At 39.5% G+C, this 19,054-nt stretch overlaps 2 protein-coding genes across 3 annotated transcripts; both read left to right on the top strand.

Moving 5' to 3' along the window:
- The first annotated feature begins 1,453 nt into the window (after positions 1-1,453).
- On the top strand, positions 1,454-6,299 carry zmynd10 (zinc finger, MYND-type containing 10). The gene is made up of 12 exons (XM_023404518.2): positions 1,454-1,730; positions 2,447-2,555; positions 2,720-2,836; positions 2,922-2,975; positions 3,144-3,284; positions 3,378-3,466; positions 3,935-4,029; positions 4,125-4,297; positions 4,729-4,854; positions 4,939-5,060; positions 5,164-5,289; positions 5,872-6,299. The coding sequence occupies exons 1-12, from the start codon at positions 1,612-1,614 to the stop codon at positions 5,969-5,971; spliced, it is 1,371 nt and encodes a 456-aa protein (XP_023260286.1). The 5' UTR covers positions 1,454-1,611; the 3' UTR covers positions 5,972-6,299.
- A 502-nt stretch (positions 6,300-6,801) lies between these two features.
- On the top strand, positions 6,802-18,818 carry LOC111653812 (ras association domain-containing protein 1). 2 transcript variants are annotated; one of them, XM_023404510.2, is made up of 7 exons: positions 6,802-7,118; positions 8,353-8,705; positions 9,678-9,802; positions 16,820-16,924; positions 17,020-17,305; positions 17,414-17,529; positions 17,643-18,818. In XM_023404510.2, the coding sequence occupies exons 2-7, from the start codon at positions 8,387-8,389 to the stop codon at positions 17,787-17,789; spliced, it is 1,098 nt and encodes a 365-aa protein (XP_023260278.1). In that variant the 5' UTR covers positions 6,802-7,118; positions 8,353-8,386; the 3' UTR covers positions 17,790-18,818. The 2 variants fall into 2 exon arrangements, with proteins under 2 accessions (XP_023260278.1, XP_023260279.1); XM_023404511.2 differs by lacking the exons at positions 6,802-7,118; positions 8,353-8,705; positions 9,678-9,802 and adding an exon at positions 14,023-14,537.
- The last annotated feature ends 236 nt before the right edge of the window (positions 18,819-19,054 follow it).

The following is a 19,054-nucleotide window of genomic DNA, read 5'->3' as shown; positions in this document are numbered from 1 at the left end:
ATCAGGGAGGCGTCCTATCAGTCCCACATTCATTCTGCAGCACGACAACGAGCACAGACATACAGCCAGGGTGATAGAGAACTGTCTTCAGAGACAAGAAGAACAGGGAGTCCTGCAACAGATGGTCTAGCCTCCACAGAGTCCTGATTCCAACACCATAGACTCAGTCTGGGATTATATGAAGAGTCAGAAGACATTGAGACAGCCCAAATCCACAGAGGAACTGAGGCAAGTTCTCCAAGATGCTTGGAACAACCTACCTGCAAAGTCTCTTGAGAAACTGCATGCAATTGTACCATGGAGAAATAGTGCTGTTGTACAAGCAAAGGGTGGTCACACAACATTATTAGGGCTTGAGCACCGTCCAGTGCTATTCATGGCATTAATTTTGAAAACATCCTCACTTTATGTTTAGTGCATAAAGCTTTTGCACAGTACAGTATATCACAAAAGAAAAATGCAATAAATGTCTATTCATATGGTTTATGACACAGTTGCAGTCTTAATTTCTTAGTCAATATAAAAAATTCAATTACATAACCTATATCCCATCATAAAGGGAATCCCCATGTACTCAACACAACAAACCAGATAAAGGATTCTGCTAAAGCTCTCCAGTGCCACATGCCCCTTGACAGGTCCACCACGGCAAATTGATGTTCAGTAGCTAACCAGTATTCTGTAGATAGAGATATAGATATATACCACATTTGATAGATTACCATGCTCCGTGTTTACAATATCGAGAGTTTTACTTTGTATGTAATTTTGCAGCCTCAAAACATGAGCCTCAGAATGAGCACAGGAACAGGCAGATACAGAAGACCTGATGTTATCAGACTATGGGGAAAATATTTATCTTCTAAGCTATATTGTCAACATGTAGGCTATTTTCACTCATGCTAACAACATGTTAAAGCATCAGTAATAATCTAATAATAGTAGTATAATACCCACAGGGACAATTGTTCTGCAGTGAGTACAAATACATTTTGCTATTACTGCTTTAACAGTGTTGTATTGCTGATTTACTCAAGTAAGGGCAGTGGTGGAGAGTAACTAAGTACATTTACTCAAGTACTGTACTTAAGTACAATAGTGAGGCACTTGCACTTCACTACTTATGCATTTCAATTTTATGCTACTTAAACTTTGTATTTTTCAATGCACTACATTTCCTTAAATTATGCTGGTTACTTTGTAAATGATGATTTTAAACGTAAGATCAGCAAACAAAAGATGATGCATTATTGCAAATTAAACTACCCCACCTCTACCAGCTGTGACATTAAAATGCTGCTTACTTGCATTAGTAATAATATTCCAATATATAAATATAATACCTTTTTTACTTTTAAGAATATTTAACTCACAATAAAATTTGAGAAATTATGGAGCTGGATACTTCCTCTATCACTACCATGATATAGTTGTTGGTTTAACTCAAATATATACCGCCCCCCTCTGGCGGAAAACGGCATCTGCGCTCAGTGTGCGCTTGGTTTAGAGTAACCATGGCAACCACAGGAAACACTAACACCATTTAAGTTAACTTCAGAAACAACTTCACTGAAGTGAAATTGAAGTTAATTTGGGTGTTTTTTTTAACTGATGGTTTGTCGTGTAGCTTCCTGCAGCGAAATGGACCCGTCGGTGATTCTGCCCGTCGAAGCGGAGGCGTTTGTTCAAAGTCTGGAAACTTTCTCTCTCAAGGAAGTGGGCTCTACGAGGTAACCCGAACCAGCTAACCCTGCTGTTAGTTAACGTGTTAGATTAGCATATCACCTATAAACTGTAAACTAGCCGGCATGCAGTGTGTAGCAGATGCTGTCACGACGAATTTGTGCTAAAAACTAAATAAGGAAAGCCAACATGTGGTTAGCAAAATACTCCGACATGTTCCACAATGCACGAATGGCTGTTACTCCTTCATGAACAGTAGGCTCTGCAGTTTATGATGAAGATAGTAAGAAACATTATTATACTTGCATTATTAGTTAAATGTAAGGTAAATGTTAGCATTAAAAAACTACTGTCTCATTTTGATGGGCATATTTCAGGGGAAAATCCTCCCGTAACAATAGATGGGTTGTTTGCCAAGGCAAGCACATGTGTAATACAATACCAATTCAGAAAAACTGTGGTTAAATTTCTATAGTTAGATTTTTTTTTTTTCAAATAATGGATTGTTAATTTAGTCTATAATATGTCAGAAGATAGAAAACAATACCCACCACATGATCCAAGAACATAATTGCTTGTTTTCTCTGGTAAAAATCCAAAGATATTCGATTTACAATAATATTTAAAACAGAAAAGCAGCAGGAACCTGCTACTGTGGCATATTCTGTAAAACATTTTTGTGTGTGAGCAGAATATTATGATTCAGATTATTCTAAAGCGAAGCATAACTCCATGCTCACTGTTTTTTATTCTGTGTTGACAGGTGGTTCAGACAGCATGAGTACATCGAGAAACTTAACATGCAGGCAATACTGAATGCTTCTGCCATGCATGATGAGTTCGTCAAGGAGCTCCTGGTGTCATATGGAAAGGTGACTGCCACCTCTATACATGTGATTTTAGATAAGCCCTATCACAGTCTCATTAAACATTTCCTGAAGTGAGTCCCAATAATTTAGATTCTAAGTCTTAGAAAGATGTCAGCATAGTAGACACATTATAACATTATTCATTTTCTTTTCCTCCCCCTTTGTAGATACCTGTTCTGGTCCATGAGTTAATCCTTGTCGAAGTGTGGAAGCAAAAAGTGTTCCCCATCTTATGTCAGCTGCAGGACTTCAATCCCAAGAACACATTTCATCTTTACATGGTGGTGAGTGTAAAATGAAATGTAAAATGATGATCAGCTTGCAGCACTCCTATCTGATTTAATGTGCTCTTTCATGTCACCTTCTTAGATCCACCATGAAGCAACGATAATAAACCTACTTGAAACAATAATGTTTCATACGGTCAGTATGTACATGAATACAAACTTGTAAATGATATTAATCTGCAGCAAATTTTAAATTTGTTAAAGCTTTGATGTGATTAAAGCAAGGCAGTATAGACTCTGGGTTCATTCTCTCTATTGAAATAATGTTTAATTGTGACTAAAAAGACTTGTGTGTGTTGTGTAGGATTCATGTGAGGCAGCTGATGACTCTGTTCTTGACTTGGTGGATTACTGCCACCGCAAACTCACCCTGCTGGCCAGTAAGGGCACCACAGCTCATGACCAACACAACCTAACAGGGCAAACAGATGTATCTTCTATAGAGGTAAAAGAGTATAAGATTTGTTGTTCTTTTTTGGTTTTTGGTCTTTCTTTCGCTTAAATTGAAGAGTAACATCTGTTTTTTTACTTGGTGAAGGAGTTGCAGATTCAGAGTGCTGCACTGGAGTTTGAGATCTCCCTGAAGGCTGTATCTGTGCTGCGCTACGTCACAGATCACACCAACAGGTATGGCTGTGTCTGAGCCGTCATTAAGGTTTAGGAGTCAGAGGTATACATGAGAGAAGACGAGAATATCTGTATATAGATATTATATTTATAGATTCTGGGAGTGCAGATGAGTAGATGTGTAACAGTAGCAGTTATTTTCATTATCAACTTATCTATCAACAATTTATTCAGTTGTTTTGTCTATAAAATGTGGGGAAAAAAAGTTTAAAATGATCTAAATTCCCCAGAACTTCTTCAAACTGCTTGTTTGGTTTGACCAACAGTCCCAAACCCAAAGATATGTAATTAACAATGATATAAAACAGAAAAAGTTGGCAAATTCTCACATTTGAGAAGCTGAAATTAGAGAATGTGTGGCATTGCTTGAAACTTGGAAATCAGTTACTAAAAGTTGACTAATTGATTAACTGACCAATCGTTTGATTTCGACATCTGACAAAAGGAGAGTATGTTTTTTCTTTCCAGTATCAGTGTTATCAATCGCATGCTGTGCACCCATAATGTGCCATGTGTACTGGTTCAGCTGATTAACTGCTGCCCTTGGAGTCGCTGCAGAGAAGGTATATCACACACCTTTTGCATGTCAAATATGTCTTTGAATTTTAATATCTGTTACAAATGTGTTTGTGCCTTTTATCCTCTGTCTCCCCTGTAGGTAAGGTGGAGAAGTACATAAACGGCAAATGGCAGAATATTCCTGTAGAGGACAATTTGAAGATGACAAAACTAGATGGCCAGGTCTGGATTGCCCTTTACAATCTGCTACTAAAGGAGGATTGCCAAAGGAAATATGACTTTAACAATTTCAACAAGAATCAGCTTCTAAAGGTGAGGTTTGAGTGAAATGTTGAAATGATCTTGCACTGTTCTACTTGAGAGTTATTTTATTTAATCAACATGCAACCTGATTTTCAATCAGGTCAATCGACTCCTCCTCTTCCTACTGGATAGTAGCTGTAAACTGAAGCTCAGGAAGTGTGTGAATGCCAGAACATTGTCCTCCAACATCATATCATTTGTTAGGACACAGATTCAGTTTCCAAAGGTTGTTTTGACTAAGATGTTTCCTCCTATTATACATTTTCTCATCCTCTTCCTGTTGCATTAATTATATAACCAGAGGGCCTTGTGCACTCTCTTATAATCACATTTGTTCTTACAATGGTGTCTTCCTAACTCAGGGAAGATTATCCTGAAGAGGTCAATATCGTTGTACTTGTTGCTGTATGATTTCTGGGCTTATCGCTCATGTGCCACAGCTACGAGGTTTCTTGACGGAGGTGTTGGTTGATCAGCTGCCAAACCTGGTGGAGCTGCAGCGTTTCCTGGCTCATCTCGCAGTTACAGACCCAGCCCCTCCAAAAAAAGAGCTAATTTTGGAGCAGGTATGTCTAACACACATACACACACACATCTCAAGGTCAAACTATGTCCATGTGAATTTACTCCCACTTTTATTTTATGTATAGATCCCAGAAATGTGGAACCGCATTGTGAGTGAGAATTCTGGGAAGTGGAAGGCAATAGCAAAGTATCAAGTGAAAGAAACATTCAACCCATCTAAAGATGACCTGAGACTACAGGCACAGAGGTAACGCTGGAAGTACTGGTCTAACTCAGAATTACCTCAGACATTATTACAGTTCTTTTGAACTGCAGTTATTCTTGAGATGATTGTTGTTTGTTTTAACCAGACTGGCCCAGACGTACAACTTGGATGTGATGGAGAGTTTACTCCCTGAGAAGCCAAAGTGTGGATCCTGTGGGAAAGAAGCAGCAAAGAGATGCTCTCGATGTCAGGGAGAATGGTATTGCCACAGGTAAGACTTGTACAGATATGAGTCCAGCAGTAGTACTGGACTGTTGTAGTGAAGAAGTGCTGAGCCTGACGAAAGCTCATAGTTTATTGGTCAAGGTCCTGTCCAACCCTCACCTGTAGTCATGAGTTTTGGGTAATGACTGAAAGAATAAGATCATGGCTATAAGCTGCTGAAATTAGTTTCCGTGGCTAAGCCTTTAAGATACGGAGACATTCAGATGGATCTCAGAGTAGAACCTCTCCTCCTTATGGTTGAAAGGAACTAGCCGAGTTGGTTTGGGAATCTGACTAGGATGCTCCTGGATACTTCCCTGTGGAGGTATTACAGGGGCAGGACAGACATGCCGGAGGGTTTACATATCCCATCTGTCTTAAAAATGCTTGAGGATCCCCCAGGAGCTGGAGGATGTGGCTGATGGATGGATGGATATCAGGAATGAAATAACGTCTGATTCATGCCCATCAAATGAATTTTCTGTAATACTGAATGTCTTAAATAAATGTTTTCATTATATTGATATCATATCTAAAAAGTGTAAAGTCTACTTCATCTCTTTATTTTTTTTGTTTGTTTTTTATGCAGAGAGTGTCAGGTGAAACACTGGCCTAAACACAAGAAAGCTTGTCAGCTCATGGTCGAGACGACAGAGAAGATCCAGAGAGAGCTGAACATCAACAGCTGAAAGAGAAACTGCTGAAGCAGCAGAATGGACTGGCGAGAAACAATGCGAGATGGGACTTTTGATAAACAAGATATGAGGAGAGCAGATCTGCATTTGGACAAAGCAGATTTGGATTTCTATATATTATAAATAAAGAATTTTCTTTCTTTTAATGCTGGTAAAGTTTATGCACTGTTACAGAATTTTGCTGTTCCTTTTTGTTTTAAATACTGTGATGTTTGTTCCTGTGATGATTACTGTTTTGATCTTGGTAAGTGACAGGGTGGAAGCGCATTTCACTTCATCACAGCAGCAGCAGCAAATAAAGTTACTTTAATGACTTCCTTAACTTTGTTTTTTTTGTTCGTTTCTCGTAGAAACCCTGGCATGAAGGTGTTTTCAAGCATCTGCTGTACATTAGTGAGAAACCTAAAGTCTCTGCATTCAGATAGAGCCACACAAACAGTTAAAGTCTTTAGGAATTTGTGGTCGCTCTTCTTGGTTAATATTCCTGCTAGTTATGCTCAGACTTTACCCTTCCAGAGTCTTGGCTTGTTGACTTTCTGCAGAGGGTCTGACTTGTCTTAAAAGACAGGTGAAAAGTTTGGGGTCAGTATGAGATGGTAGGAGTGGCTGTGGGTTTAAACATGAATACTTTTTGTTTAAAGTTTTGCAGTTTACATTTAGGTCATCGGTGCTGTGGTAAATGAAACCCAGGTCCATGACACTATAAGACAGTGGTTAGAGGGGTGGGGAATTTTGCAACGCCTACTATAAGCTGAGCTCTCCGGACTCAGAAGCACCCCCTATGTGAAAACATTCCGGATGTCGGTGCAGCTCAGTTTCATCTCACTCTCTCCTTTTCATGATAGGCCGCTTCCTCCTACAGCAGAAGACTCTGACTAAATCAGAAGATGGTAAGTGCCATGAGACGTGTTTTCAGGCCGCTGTTAGTCTGATGTTACCGGCTTCGTTCCCGTCAAAGCCGGGGCTCCGTGGTAAACTGTGACTGGCCGTTGATGATAGCTTATTTCCAGAGATGTAGCCGGGACTGCACACCTCCGTTACTTGGAAACTGTCAGAAATGTCTACGGAAAGTTTTTCTCTTCAGATGCAGGAGGTTTTGAGACAAAGCGGTTGCCACGGGGCTGTTTTCTCTCCTGTTTTGGTAAGTTGGCTGGAAAGTACTTTTAATTTTTTTTTTTTTTTAAATTACTTTAAACGTTTTAAAGTTAACTTTACTTAAATTGTGGTTTGGACTAAACATTTGAGAATTCACCCTCGTTCATTCAGCCCTCGTGAACGCACCGTTATTTGTAAGAATAAAAGCCTACTGTAGTCTACTTTGTATACATTAACATGTTACAGTATTTGTTTTACATTGGGTTATCATACTCTGCTTTTCTTGTTAGGTTAGCAGATTATCAAACATTATATAATCACTCCAATACAGTAGGCTACGATGTGTGTGACAAACCAACGTGTCACATGGTTACAACCGTATGCAAACAACACATAGCATGTTAATAAAGTCTTGTGTGATATCCACTTTACATGAAAATAGTCTAAGAAAACTGAGGAATTGTTACAAATTAAACTGCACCACATTAAAATTAGCTATAATTAAAATGATCTTTATATGTTAAAGCATCAGTAACAGTGATCCAATAATAAAATCATATAATATGTAAAGGTGCCATTCTGCTGAATAATGCGTACTTTCACATTTGAAGCTTTAAGTACATTTAGCTGATAAAACTATTCTGTGTGCCTAATTTAAAATTATAGTATTGCTATTTTTAAAATAAATATCTGAATGCCATTCCCACCACTAAATATAATAATGTATGTTAATGTATGTATGTTTATACAGATCTTTTTTTTCTAATGGGAAGACTGTCATAAATCTACTGGTCCATTTAATTTTTACCAAGCAGGTTATGTTTTCATCTGTGTCTGTTTAGGTGTGATTACACAAAAAGTACTAAATCAATTTAGACTGATCTTGGTGGAGGAATGGGGAATGGGCCAGGGAAGAACCCGTTCAATTTTGGGGCAGATCCAGATCATTTACTATTTACTTTGAATTTTTTTCTCTGAAGTCTGATATATGTTGTTTGGCTTTGGCCTTGGCAGAGGTCTGCACTCTCTGAGTGCCCTTCTAGTTTAAAATAATGTTTTGTCCCAAGGTAGGGAAAACCCAGGTGGAGAAACATTCGGAATCTCTAGTCAGACGATACATAAACACCAGCATTTACTGCGTGAATGGTGCAGATTTCTGACCAACTCAAAAAGCAAAAGAAGATACAACTTTATGATTTCAAGATCACAATTTTTTAAACATTCAAAACAGTGTCTTTGGCATGTTGCATTCTATTATAATCTGTTTTTCTACCTGCCAGTGATAATGGACAAAGCCAGGCTCTGAGTGACACAATGTCTTGTGGGGAGTTCATTGAGCTACGTGACCTGCGCAACAACAGAGAACAGATAGAGCTGACAAGCACACATTCACCCTGCTCCCCTCCTCGACTGGAGAGAACCAACGCCCTGAGGATCAGCCCGGGGAAGGTCCCAGACCTGCTGAGCCGGGTGGGCATCATCAGAGTCCTGAGCAGCACCCAGGACCCCCAGCTCAAAGAGGAGAAGGGAGAGGGACACAACTTCCAACCCTGCAGCCACGCTCAGCCCACGTGGTGTGACCTGTGTGGAGACTTCATCTGGGGCCTTTACAAGCAGAGCCTGCGGTGTGTCAGTGAGTTGGCTTATGTGGGCTGTTTGTGCATCTGGGCGTGTCCATGTGTGGCTGCCTCTGTGCATATGAATGATCAGAAATGACAGAAACATGGAGAGAAAGAGGAAATTTGGTTAAACAGTGACATGATAACCACCAGCGTAGGCGCAGGGTAAATCATAAATTAAATGCTTGATGCCGTGCTATAAATGTCCTCCATGTTGTCTTTCAGCAGAAATAAATGGGCTGTTTGTCAAAGAGGTTTAATGTTAGGACAACAAGATTCAAAAAGTATTATTTTACTAGCAGTTAAGAAGTCTAAGAAGACAAACAAGATCTAGCATGCACGTTAACGTGGTTTTGGTGGTTTGGTCAACATCTAGGCTCAAGATCGTTTTACAGACCTGTGCTTTTTTTTTTTTTTTTTGCTCAAGACTCATGTTGGAGTCCCAGTAGTCTAGAACTTCCTGTAATGTAGCTGTGGTTTGTGTAAGACACTGAGTGTGCAGAAAAAAATGCTTCTAAACCATAATCTGAACATGAAACCATAATCAAATGATAAAGAATTATCAATACAAACACAAACCTTAAACTAATAGCAGCAAACATGATTATGACCAAAGACCACAAAATGATTAATCATATATTTATATTCATTATCATTATTATTATTACCATGTATATTAGTTTTTGTTTTATTTCACAGCAGCACACAACAGAAGGAAGTTGCTATTTGTATATCTGACAAGTGTTTGTTTATATGTATGTTGAGACACACAAACAAACACACACAAACAAACACACACACACACAGAAAAATCACAAGGAAAAGCCACCTTACCGTAAGTGCAGTGACCTTTAATGGCCAGTGGAGGACATCACCCATTTACAATTGTACCCTATTATCACGTGTCTTTATGTTGACGATTTTGTCACATGTATTTATGTGTTTGGCAGTGTGGCTCTAAATGTAGGGACTTTCTACATTTACAGATTGTAGATTCACATGCCACTACCGCTGTCGAGCCCTGATCCAGTTGGACTGCAGCTTGGACGAAGGCTCTGTGTCCGACCAAACATGTGTTGTGGAGCACACCATAGAAACGGACACAAATGTGGTAAGGCCCTTCGTATTTGGCATTATGACTGTCTGAGCATTCTTCAGTAGTTCATATGTAGCTTTGCCACATTCAGAAGTGGTATTGGTCACTGTTAACTTGTATTGTGCCATCAACGTTATTATTAAAAATAAGACAAAGAGTGAGAAAACCAGTAGCTTCTCCAGGCTTCTTCCTGTGCCTCTTACAATCAGCTACATTGCGCACTACCTGATTGGATTACAAGGTAATTTATCTGCTGTAATGCTTTAAGGAACAGATCAGTTGTTTTATGGTCAAAAATGGGAACCATTTTAAACGGCATACAATGCAATGCAACACACACTGTGCAATACACACTGTTCACCCAGCTCCAGTAACTGCACAGGTTCAACTAAGGATTCCCTGAGCTTGTCAGAATTAACTATCATTCAGAATAGCAGCAGTTAGGAGGGGGGCAGCTAGCAACATGTAATTTGTAAAAGGAAGTGAAGGGATTTTGGAAGAGGAAGTTTATTGTTAAGAAACACAAAACGTTACAGTTAGTGAACACCTTTTGCAATATCAGGTTCAGTTTATCTAGTTACTACAGTGAAAAATCTGTTTGCAGACACCCACATACATGTATTAGACAGATAAGAAAAATCAGATCACATCACATGACATTTCTTTAGTATAATGGTTCATAAATTATGTTAATTTGAGCTGGTTAAAAGACCAATGTACTGTAGACATCCAGCTCGTATATACGAGTTTCATGTTTAAGTTTATAGGGACAAAACAAGTGGTAAAACACAGTGTAAATATAGAAAAGATTTCATATCCTTTTAATGAGGGGTTTTTCAGCAAAGATTAAGTCACATCATCTACATCTGAAATTTAAGTCGCAGAGTCAAGGCTGTCGGCCAGTAGTTGTTCAAGGCAGCAGGGTTTGGTTTCTTGATAACGGGTATGATTTACTCTCTGGCAAGCCCCTGTTGCTTATCAAAGAACGACTGGAATTTAAAAACTAGCAGAGTATGAAGACATTGGTGCTTGGGCCTTCGTTTACATAGGCCTTTCACACAGCAGGTATTTTGGCTTGACATAGCAGGAAAAACACAGGTGGAACTAATAACTTTGATGATGGTTCTGTCATATTGGACCGCACCAGTAAGTCATGCTGGTGAGTCAGAGCCCTCCAGCTGGCTCACCTCAATAGAGTGCAGATATAATTAATGTTATTAATAACACCTGTGTTTTTCCTGTGACGAAATGTTAACGTATCTGCCATGACAACAACCTGTTACAAAGAAAATATCAAAACACAAAATGCGAGACAAGATGTGGTTCATTTGTTCTGTATCCATCAAAAAGCAGATTTGCATCTTTTTTATAATTTTGACTTCTTTAAGCTTTGTATCATTTTAAAGTTTCAGCATTGGATCAACCAGAGTGTGAAGGCATGCCCAATGTAAGAGTGGCTGGGTGTAGGGGACTTTACATGTGAACCCATTGCTTCACACTAGGAGGCTCCAAAGTATTTCCTCCCTGAACATATCTGCTAATACTTAGCCTCACTTCAGTGATTTGTAATGTAGCCAATGCTGTAATGCCTAAAGATGTGACCTACTCCTCTGCATGTGAAGAAAATTACCAGATATTTTGAAATGTCTCGGCCTGTTGGACTCATGCCCTCCCTTTGGGTAAGAGGGACTGTTTTGGTTTCAAATCAAAGATAATAGAAACACTTTTGTAGATTCTCACTTCAAATGCTATAAACTTGGAACTGAGTCTCTTTATCTGTAATGAAAATAAGGGCTGTAACTAATGATTATTTTTACTAACTAGTAACAGTCTGATACCAGAGCTCAGTTTTTTTCTAAATTTCATTTGCATGCCTCATTGTCTGGAACTCATTATTATTTAACACGAGGTCAGAGATTGCTGAGGCACAAAAAATTGATTGAGTGAGTGGTCCACCATGTCTAGACACATGTAACACAAACCTTTCTCATTATTTTACAAAAAGACTATAATTTCATGAACAAACTGTTCTCAGTGTTAAACCACGATAAGCTGGTATGTGGAGAAACTTCCATATGGTGTTGAAATGAGAAAAAGGTCTATCATTGAGAGACAGTGTAGCATAGAGCAATCATTTAACATGACTGATAAACCTATAACATGATGGTTTAGTCATGTGGCAGGGTGTTTTTATGTGAGGCTGCTATTACTTTCCTTTTTTGTGCCATGTGTGAAATGACTGTGTGTGTATTTGGTATCAGAGATGGTAAGTGACCAGACGACTCGGTCAGTACAGCGTTGGCAAAACTGAAAAGATTCTCAAATTCACACTAATCAAATTAAAATGCTATAATTTGGTTAGTGTGAGGCCAGAGGGCAGCTGGCTTCCCTCGGCATAGTCCTAACTACTCACACTGTTGCGGTGGCATGACGGTAGCCTCATCTGATTGGTTAATCCTCACTTCTTTTTTTTTCACCAAGGGATGACAACTTTGACATAGCCTAGGTTGGAGTATATAGTTCACCACACATTCACCACATAACGTTTAGGGTGGCCCTGTTTCACTTTGCATAAAGTTTATCAGAAAAGGGGAGGACTAGAGACGGCAGCAACAGCACAGAGGAATTACCGAAACTGTTAAACAAGTGTTTTATTAAAATGACAAATACAAAGCTGAAAAAAGGGGAAGCCTGGCTCCCCTTTGCCTCCACTGCTGGATTTTCCAGTTTCACTTCAGCTCTCTATGAACCACACGTCCATGTAGCCAAAACATCCTATTGAATTACACAATGGGCACGAAAAGTTAGGTTATCTCCACCTCTGCTGCTTTGATTTCTTTTCTTTTTATGTGCTTCTTGTGAGTCCCCTAGTCCTATGGAAGTCAGACAATTGCAAGACAATTTTCTGTTGATTGACTAATTGATTCACTGTCTGTTTCAGTGCTGCTGAAAATATTGCAGCCATAACTGGTGATTATGTTTGCATCCAGTGGTACACAACTGAGGTACCCCTTGTACTTTACTTGAGTATTTTCTTTTCATGCCACTTTATACTTTACTATACTTCTACATACATCTACAGCTACATTTATCTGACAGCTTTAGTTAATAGTTACTTTAGAAATTAATATTTTCCATCCAAAACACACAAAGAGCTCATAAAATATGATGCTGTGGTTTAAATTAAAGGTCTGTACCTAAAAATACAAGTAAAACAACAATTAGTTGATTTGAGTCGCAGAACAGAAAATTAATTGCAACTATTTTGATAATAGTTTAAGTCATTTTCCAACAAAAACTGCAAAAAAAAAATCTTGGTTACAGCTCCACAAAATGTGTTGTGTTTTCTTTGTAATTATTTTAATAATTAAATTACAGAAATATTGGTTAGCAAAACAAGACATATGCAGTTGTTGCTCGGGGCTCTGGGTAATTGTGATGTGCATTTCTTACTATTTTGAAGAAAAACCAAGAAATAGTGAATAGATTAATCCATAATGAAAATAATGATTAGTTGCAGCCTTGTATAAAATAGTAAAGAATCAGCTCCATCTCAGCCAACTGCATCAGTAAAATGCTGTTTACATATTAGTAGCCTATATGAGTAATAACAATCTAATGAAATCATAACAGTCACAGGGGACATTTTCTATACTCTCACTATTACTGTTAACTACATTTCCTGATTATACATTTACTTAAATAACATTTTGTAGGACATTTACTTGCTTTTACTTTTTATATATGCGGTGTTAGAACCTTTACGTAGATAAAAGATCTCTATACTTACTCCATCACACGTGGTAGCATCTCCCGTTAAATGATGGCCTTTAGGGGGCCTTTATGATCCAGAGCCTCGGGGTATCTGCCCCTCTTTCTCTGATACAGTCCTGGTTTTCACCTCTCTCAAACTTTCCAAACTAGACAATAAAATAAATGTAACTTGACTTGGTGGTTTAGGTTGTAAAGATAATGTTTAGTGCTTGAATTAAACATCTGTAATGTTCACGTGTGGGTGGTGTGACCATACTGGTCTGTCATCATATGACTTATTTAGCGGGGAAGCAGCATCCATCGTGGGGGAGGGGAGGGGAGGGGTGTGGGAAGACTGTGCTATTTCCTCTCGGCGTCCAATCGCGACCGGCTGCGCTGGTTTTGTGTATTTTCCAAACTCGACCCAACGGACCTGGGTGGTGCCTCGGCGGGGGGAAGGAAGCGAGGCAGCAAGGGCGGGGGCCTGAACACATCCTGTTTCACACAGACAGAGTTTGTACAGTGGAAACGTGGCCGGTAGGTTCAGTTAGAGGAAGAAATCTGTAGTATTTTGTTGATTAGCCTGTTGTTATCAGAGATATATCATCGTCTGCCCGTGTGGTTGTTGTTGAAGTTAGCCAATATTGACGTTATTTGTCGTCATTTATAACATTTCAGCCAGTCTTCTGTTCAGTCGGTTTTGTGTCGGTAATTTCTTAAACTATACTTAGCTAAAGTGATTTATTTCAACACTGTTAGTCGTCGTAGCTTACCCATCCCATCGTCGAGTCTCGTGTAAACTGTTTAAACGGTAGTCAGCATGACAGACGCGGCTAGCAGCTCGGACAAAACTCCCTCCTTCGAGATGACCTGGGGCAGCTCGACCAGCAGCGGCTACTGCAGCGAGGAGGACTCCGACTCCGAGTTTGAGCAGTACTTCACCGCCCGGACATCTTTCTTCCCCAAAACCCGGAAACCTAATCTAAATGTTAAGCAGGTGAGAAGAAGAAATAACAATGATAATGTAAAATAAAACCCACCAGGCTTTGATAGAAGTGCGAACTTAATGTAAAGGGGAAGTGAGACCAGAGAGAGATGGGTGATTCATGTAGCAATACTCTATAGTTCTGCTTTTTTTATTGTCAGTTTTTGGTACTTTGTCCATACTTTTTTGGGGGTCATGGGTCAGCAGCACCCCTGGTCTTGAGCTGATGCTGCTGGGATATGTGTGTTTTGCCCAAGGGCACCCCAGCACAGAGGATGCCTGCCAATTGAGGGGTGGAGTTCTGGTCCGTCCAGTTTTGAGCAAACAGACTTGAGGCTTGAGTTGTGTGAACTTTATAAAATGCATATCAGCACTGGGGAAAAAGCAGAGCAGACACTGGTTTTGGCTTAAAACACACACAAACACACACACACACACACACACATCATAGCATCTTTTTTTTATTATTATTGTAACAAGCACAGACCCACAGATGAACTCAGAACAACTAAACCCAAATGTCATGCTTTGTGATGCACACACTCCTCTCATGTTTCCAGCCAAACACCCCCTCTTCATTCCCTCACTTGTCTCTCAGGTTTTCACACTAATTTCTCAATCACAGATGAGTCATACAATGTTTTGGATTTGTTCATTTTCTGTCCCTTTTGTCACCCACACACATGATACCAGTCTTTATTGAGAAACAAATACAGTTTACAGCAAGACGCACTGATATTCACCATTTTCTGGCTCTGTGCGGAAGCCATTTTTTTTACTTGGTGTTGGCATATCTTACACAATGTTTATATGACACTCCTTTAGTGGGCATGCAGAGACACAGTTGCTGTACATGTTTTTGTTCTACTGTTGCCATATTGGAAACCTCAACTTGGCCCTCGTATTGATTTATTGACTGTTAACAGTAGCACATTAACTCTACAGCCTTTCAATTTGCCTAAGGATTGATGTTATTGATCTTTTTCTCCTTGACATCAATATAAGATACTCAGCCATTTGAGTGCTTGCAACTTTGCATTTAAACAGTCTGGCTGAACAGTCCATCCCATTTTGAAATGAGATGTGTAGTTGGGGGAAATGTAGTTGTCATATTTTTCTCCCTATATTTATCCAAAAGTGTTGGCTCAAAATGACTGGGAAATGTGCTTAAGTGTCAGTGCCAATAATAGCAGCATCCAGATTACTATGTGGATATTGATGTTTGGCTTTTACTCCCTAGGAAACCCCCTGCTCCTACCATGAGAAATTAGCTGGAGTACAGTATGGAAAATAAATTTGTACTGCTGCAGAGTTCAATTTTCTGTCTCTTCAGGAAATGCCAATTGGTCCATACACACAGGAAAAGGCCTAATTGAGCTAACAGTCATGCAGATGCTAGAGGCCAAATGTGCATGACTGAAACATGACTGAAACATGACTAGGACTGTGCGGTTGATGAGGCAGCTGACTTCACAGGATGTGCCGGTGAAACAAGGGAGGGCATTGTCTCTCCCACAGCCTGAGTGGGGAGGCTATTTATATATGAATACCAAGTCGAGGAATGTAATGCAGAACCGTTGGCCGCAGTCATTGCAAACAGCTGCAAGTTGCACATCCCCCCTCCCCTCCTCATTCTCCGTCCTCCCTTTACTCCTCCTACACCGAGGGATCAGAGCAGTCCAACAGGATTGGGCAGAGCTGACATCATCGTTTTTGCCTCTGCTTCGTTGTCAGGAAGTTGAGAGTCTGATGCAACTGGTGCTCAGTGTTAGAAACAGATCTTAACAGAAAGTCAATCAACGCCGCTTTAATAAAGTGTGGGTGTTTGTATTCCTAAGCAACTTGAGAGAATCCTTGAGGAATAACAACTTATCATTGTAGTGAAATTAAATTTGATTTAGATTTTCACTTGAATTTAGGTTTTTCTTTTCCATGTGACCCAGGGTCCACACAGTAAAACCACCTATTCTCAAACACATTGAGACATAAATTGTTTTCAAAACAACTGCAGCATGCTGTAATGGGATTATTTTCCCATGTGAAAGACTGTGACCTTGTGAACTGCACTTCCACTTGGGAGTCACAAAATCTTTGGTCATGTTTTTGTGATTGGATGAATGTGAGGTATCTTTAATGTCTCTAATTTTTACAAAACGTGACATTTTTTAGAAACCACTGCTATAACCCATGTTCCTGTATCAAGTGTCCATATTGTGCTTGTTCTTGTTGTGGTTTGGAGGTGAGCACTGACACCTGGTGGTTTAACACTGTAACTCACTCACTGTCCCTTTTAGGATGAACAAATTGACTGTGGGAAGCAGGAGTTGACAACTGCAGATATCCAGCAGAAGGTCAAGGAATACAACAGTCAGATCAACAGCAATCTGTTCATGAACATGGTGAGTATGGATAAATTACACCACGCCCATGCATTTTATTGTGAAGGTGTTTTTCTTTTCAGTATGATTTATTATATTTTCTTTTGAACAAACAGAACAAGGATGGTTCGTACACTGGCTTCGTAAAGGTGCAGTTTAAGTTGGTGCGACCTGTGTCGGTTCCACATCCAAAGAAAGGGGGTCAAGATGCTGGAGGGAGGAAGGCTAGCGGAGTGAAGCGTCGCACCTCTTTTTACCTGCCAAAGGATGCATCCAAGCACCTGCACATAAGCTCCCGCACCTCTGCCCGTGAGGTCATTGAGGCTTTACTGAAAAAGTTTACTGTGGTGGACAATCCTGGCAAATTTGCTCTGTTTGAGCGTAGCGAGCGTCATGACCAGGGTATTACTTCTTTTTCATTACATTTACATTGAACTGTCATTTTATACACTTTTTAAATTTAAATTTGTTTGCTGTAAAATAAATTGTGCCTTTTTGTCTCTCCTTCAGTTTATGTTCGCAAGCTGTCTGATGCTGAACGTCCCCTCCGTCTGCGTCTGTGTGCTGGGCCGAGTGAGAAAGTCCTCAGTTTTGTGATCAAAGAAAACGAAACTGGAGAGGTCAATGTGAGTGCAACAACATGAGAATAAAGGATACAAACCACACATTGCATTCCACAAACATTAGTTTATGTACTTTACATGTACTAATGCAGTTTTTCCCCTATCCTCATTTTCAGTGGCATGCCTTCTCTATGCCTGAGTTAAAGAACTTCCTGCGCATTCTGCAGCGTGAAGAAGAGGAACACGTCAAGCAGATAGTGCAGCGATACGCTCTGGCCCGCACTAAGATGCAGGAGGCGCTGGCTGGCTCCACCCCTGGTTGAGACAACTCTTCGCTCGGGGTTAAACGTGCACCTCTTGGCTGGACAATCACCAGTCATCGCTGCATCCAAAGATCCCAGAGAAAACAACTCAAAACGCCTCTTCGGTGAACGAGAGAGTGAGACAGGGCGCAAGACAATGAGAGAGAGAGAGAGAGAGAGCTAGCGCGAATGTGCGTGTGAAATGATGCGAGAGATGAGAAGTGCCTTACACCTGGAGAGTCTGATGTGCCTGTGAGAATGAGTTGAGAGACATGAAGACTGGCAGATGAGACAGCGGTTGTGTCCCTATTTGGGTAGCCTCTGATTATCCTGTACCTCAGCTATGTCACTTTAGCTTTAAAGAAAATGTGGTGATTTTGCCACTATAAGGTATTAAAAAAACAATCCCATTGTCAGTTATACATTACTAGAAAGAACTGTTATAGTTCAGCAAAAAATCATCTCAAAATTAGATGATTTTCTGTATGTAAGACTGATAACATGTCAAACAAGCCATTACTGCCTTTTTTAGGTACATTCAATCTGGTCCTGAACAACCTACCATGAAAAACATACTTTTCAACCTCATATTGACATCTCTATCCTGTAAGAAAGTTAAACACATATTTGCTGTGGAAAGGTATTTGGATTTTCATTAGACCCAGTCTCAAAAGTCTGCCATGTCCTCTCTAGACCCCCAGTGGGTGCAACTCTTTCTTTTTTTTTTTCTTTTTTTTTGGTTTGAATAGTTTTGTGAGTATGACCTATGTATGGACATTTGTATGCAATTATGAATGTCAAGGAGAGCAATTTCAAATTCACTCTGGTTGACTGGAATCATGAATGAATATTGGTATACATGTGTTTCACTGGAAGCGGTTTGTCATTCCTTATATCTGTTCTTTTCTGTCCTTCAAGAAAATATTTGTCTTCTGTTTTTCATCTTACTTTCATTGTTTCAATATATGTACAAATTTACATGTTGTAGCAACCTTCCGAATGTGTGTCAAACGTGCACTGCGTTCAGTAAAAAATTTCCCAGTTCTGTCAGGTTTGTGTATGTTTTTCAGATATCACATATAAATGATTGATAAAATATCTTATTCTTATGGATCTAAAAGTAAAATATTATTTTATAATCTTTTCCATATTCAGCATGGGCTTCCATATATTAATGCCCATTAAACAATCAAAACAATTCATACTTTAGAAGTACAGTTAAATGCATTTTTATCTGGCCATTATTTACATTAATAAATCTGAGACGATGATCTTGCGGGAAATAG

The sequence above is a fragment of the Seriola lalandi genome, unplaced genomic scaffold, assembly GCF_002814215.2.
Source record: "Seriola lalandi dorsalis isolate HSWRI2012SDOR001 ecotype SW California unplaced genomic scaffold, Sedor1 jcf7180002054246, whole genome shotgun sequence".
Classification (NCBI taxonomy): domain Eukaryota; kingdom Metazoa; phylum Chordata; class Actinopteri; order Carangiformes; family Carangidae; genus Seriola; species Seriola lalandi.
The sequence above is the reverse complement of the archived record's forward strand: the minus strand, read 5'-3'. Positions and strand labels throughout refer to the sequence as shown.

What these genes read in the sequence shown, in the direction of transcription:
- zmynd10 (XM_023404518.2), top strand. Translation starts at nt 1,612, where the DNA reads ATGGTTTGTCGTGTAGCTTCCTGCAGCGAAATGGACCCGTCGGTGATT. An exon ending in AAGGAAGTGGGCTCTACGAG is followed by an intron (nt 1,731 to 2,446) that starts GTAACCCGAACC and finishes CTGTGTTGACAG; the next exon opens with GTGGTTCAGACAGCATGAGT. An exon ending in TCCTGGTGTCATATGGAAAG is followed by an intron (nt 2,556 to 2,719) that starts GTGACTGCCACC and finishes CCCCCTTTGTAG; the next exon opens with ATACCTGTTCTGGTCCATGA.
- LOC111653812 (XM_023404510.2), top strand. Translation starts at nt 8,387, where the DNA reads ATGTCTTGTGGGGAGTTCATTGAGCTACGTGACCTGCGCAACAACAGA. An exon ending in TAGAAACGGACACAAATGTG is followed by an intron (nt 9,803 to 16,819) that starts GTAAGGCCCTTC and finishes TGTCCCTTTTAG; the next exon opens with GATGAACAAATTGACTGTGG. An exon ending in ACGAAACTGGAGAGGTCAAT is followed by an intron (nt 17,530 to 17,642) that starts GTGAGTGCAACA and finishes CCTCATTTTCAG; the next exon opens with TGGCATGCCTTCTCTATGCC.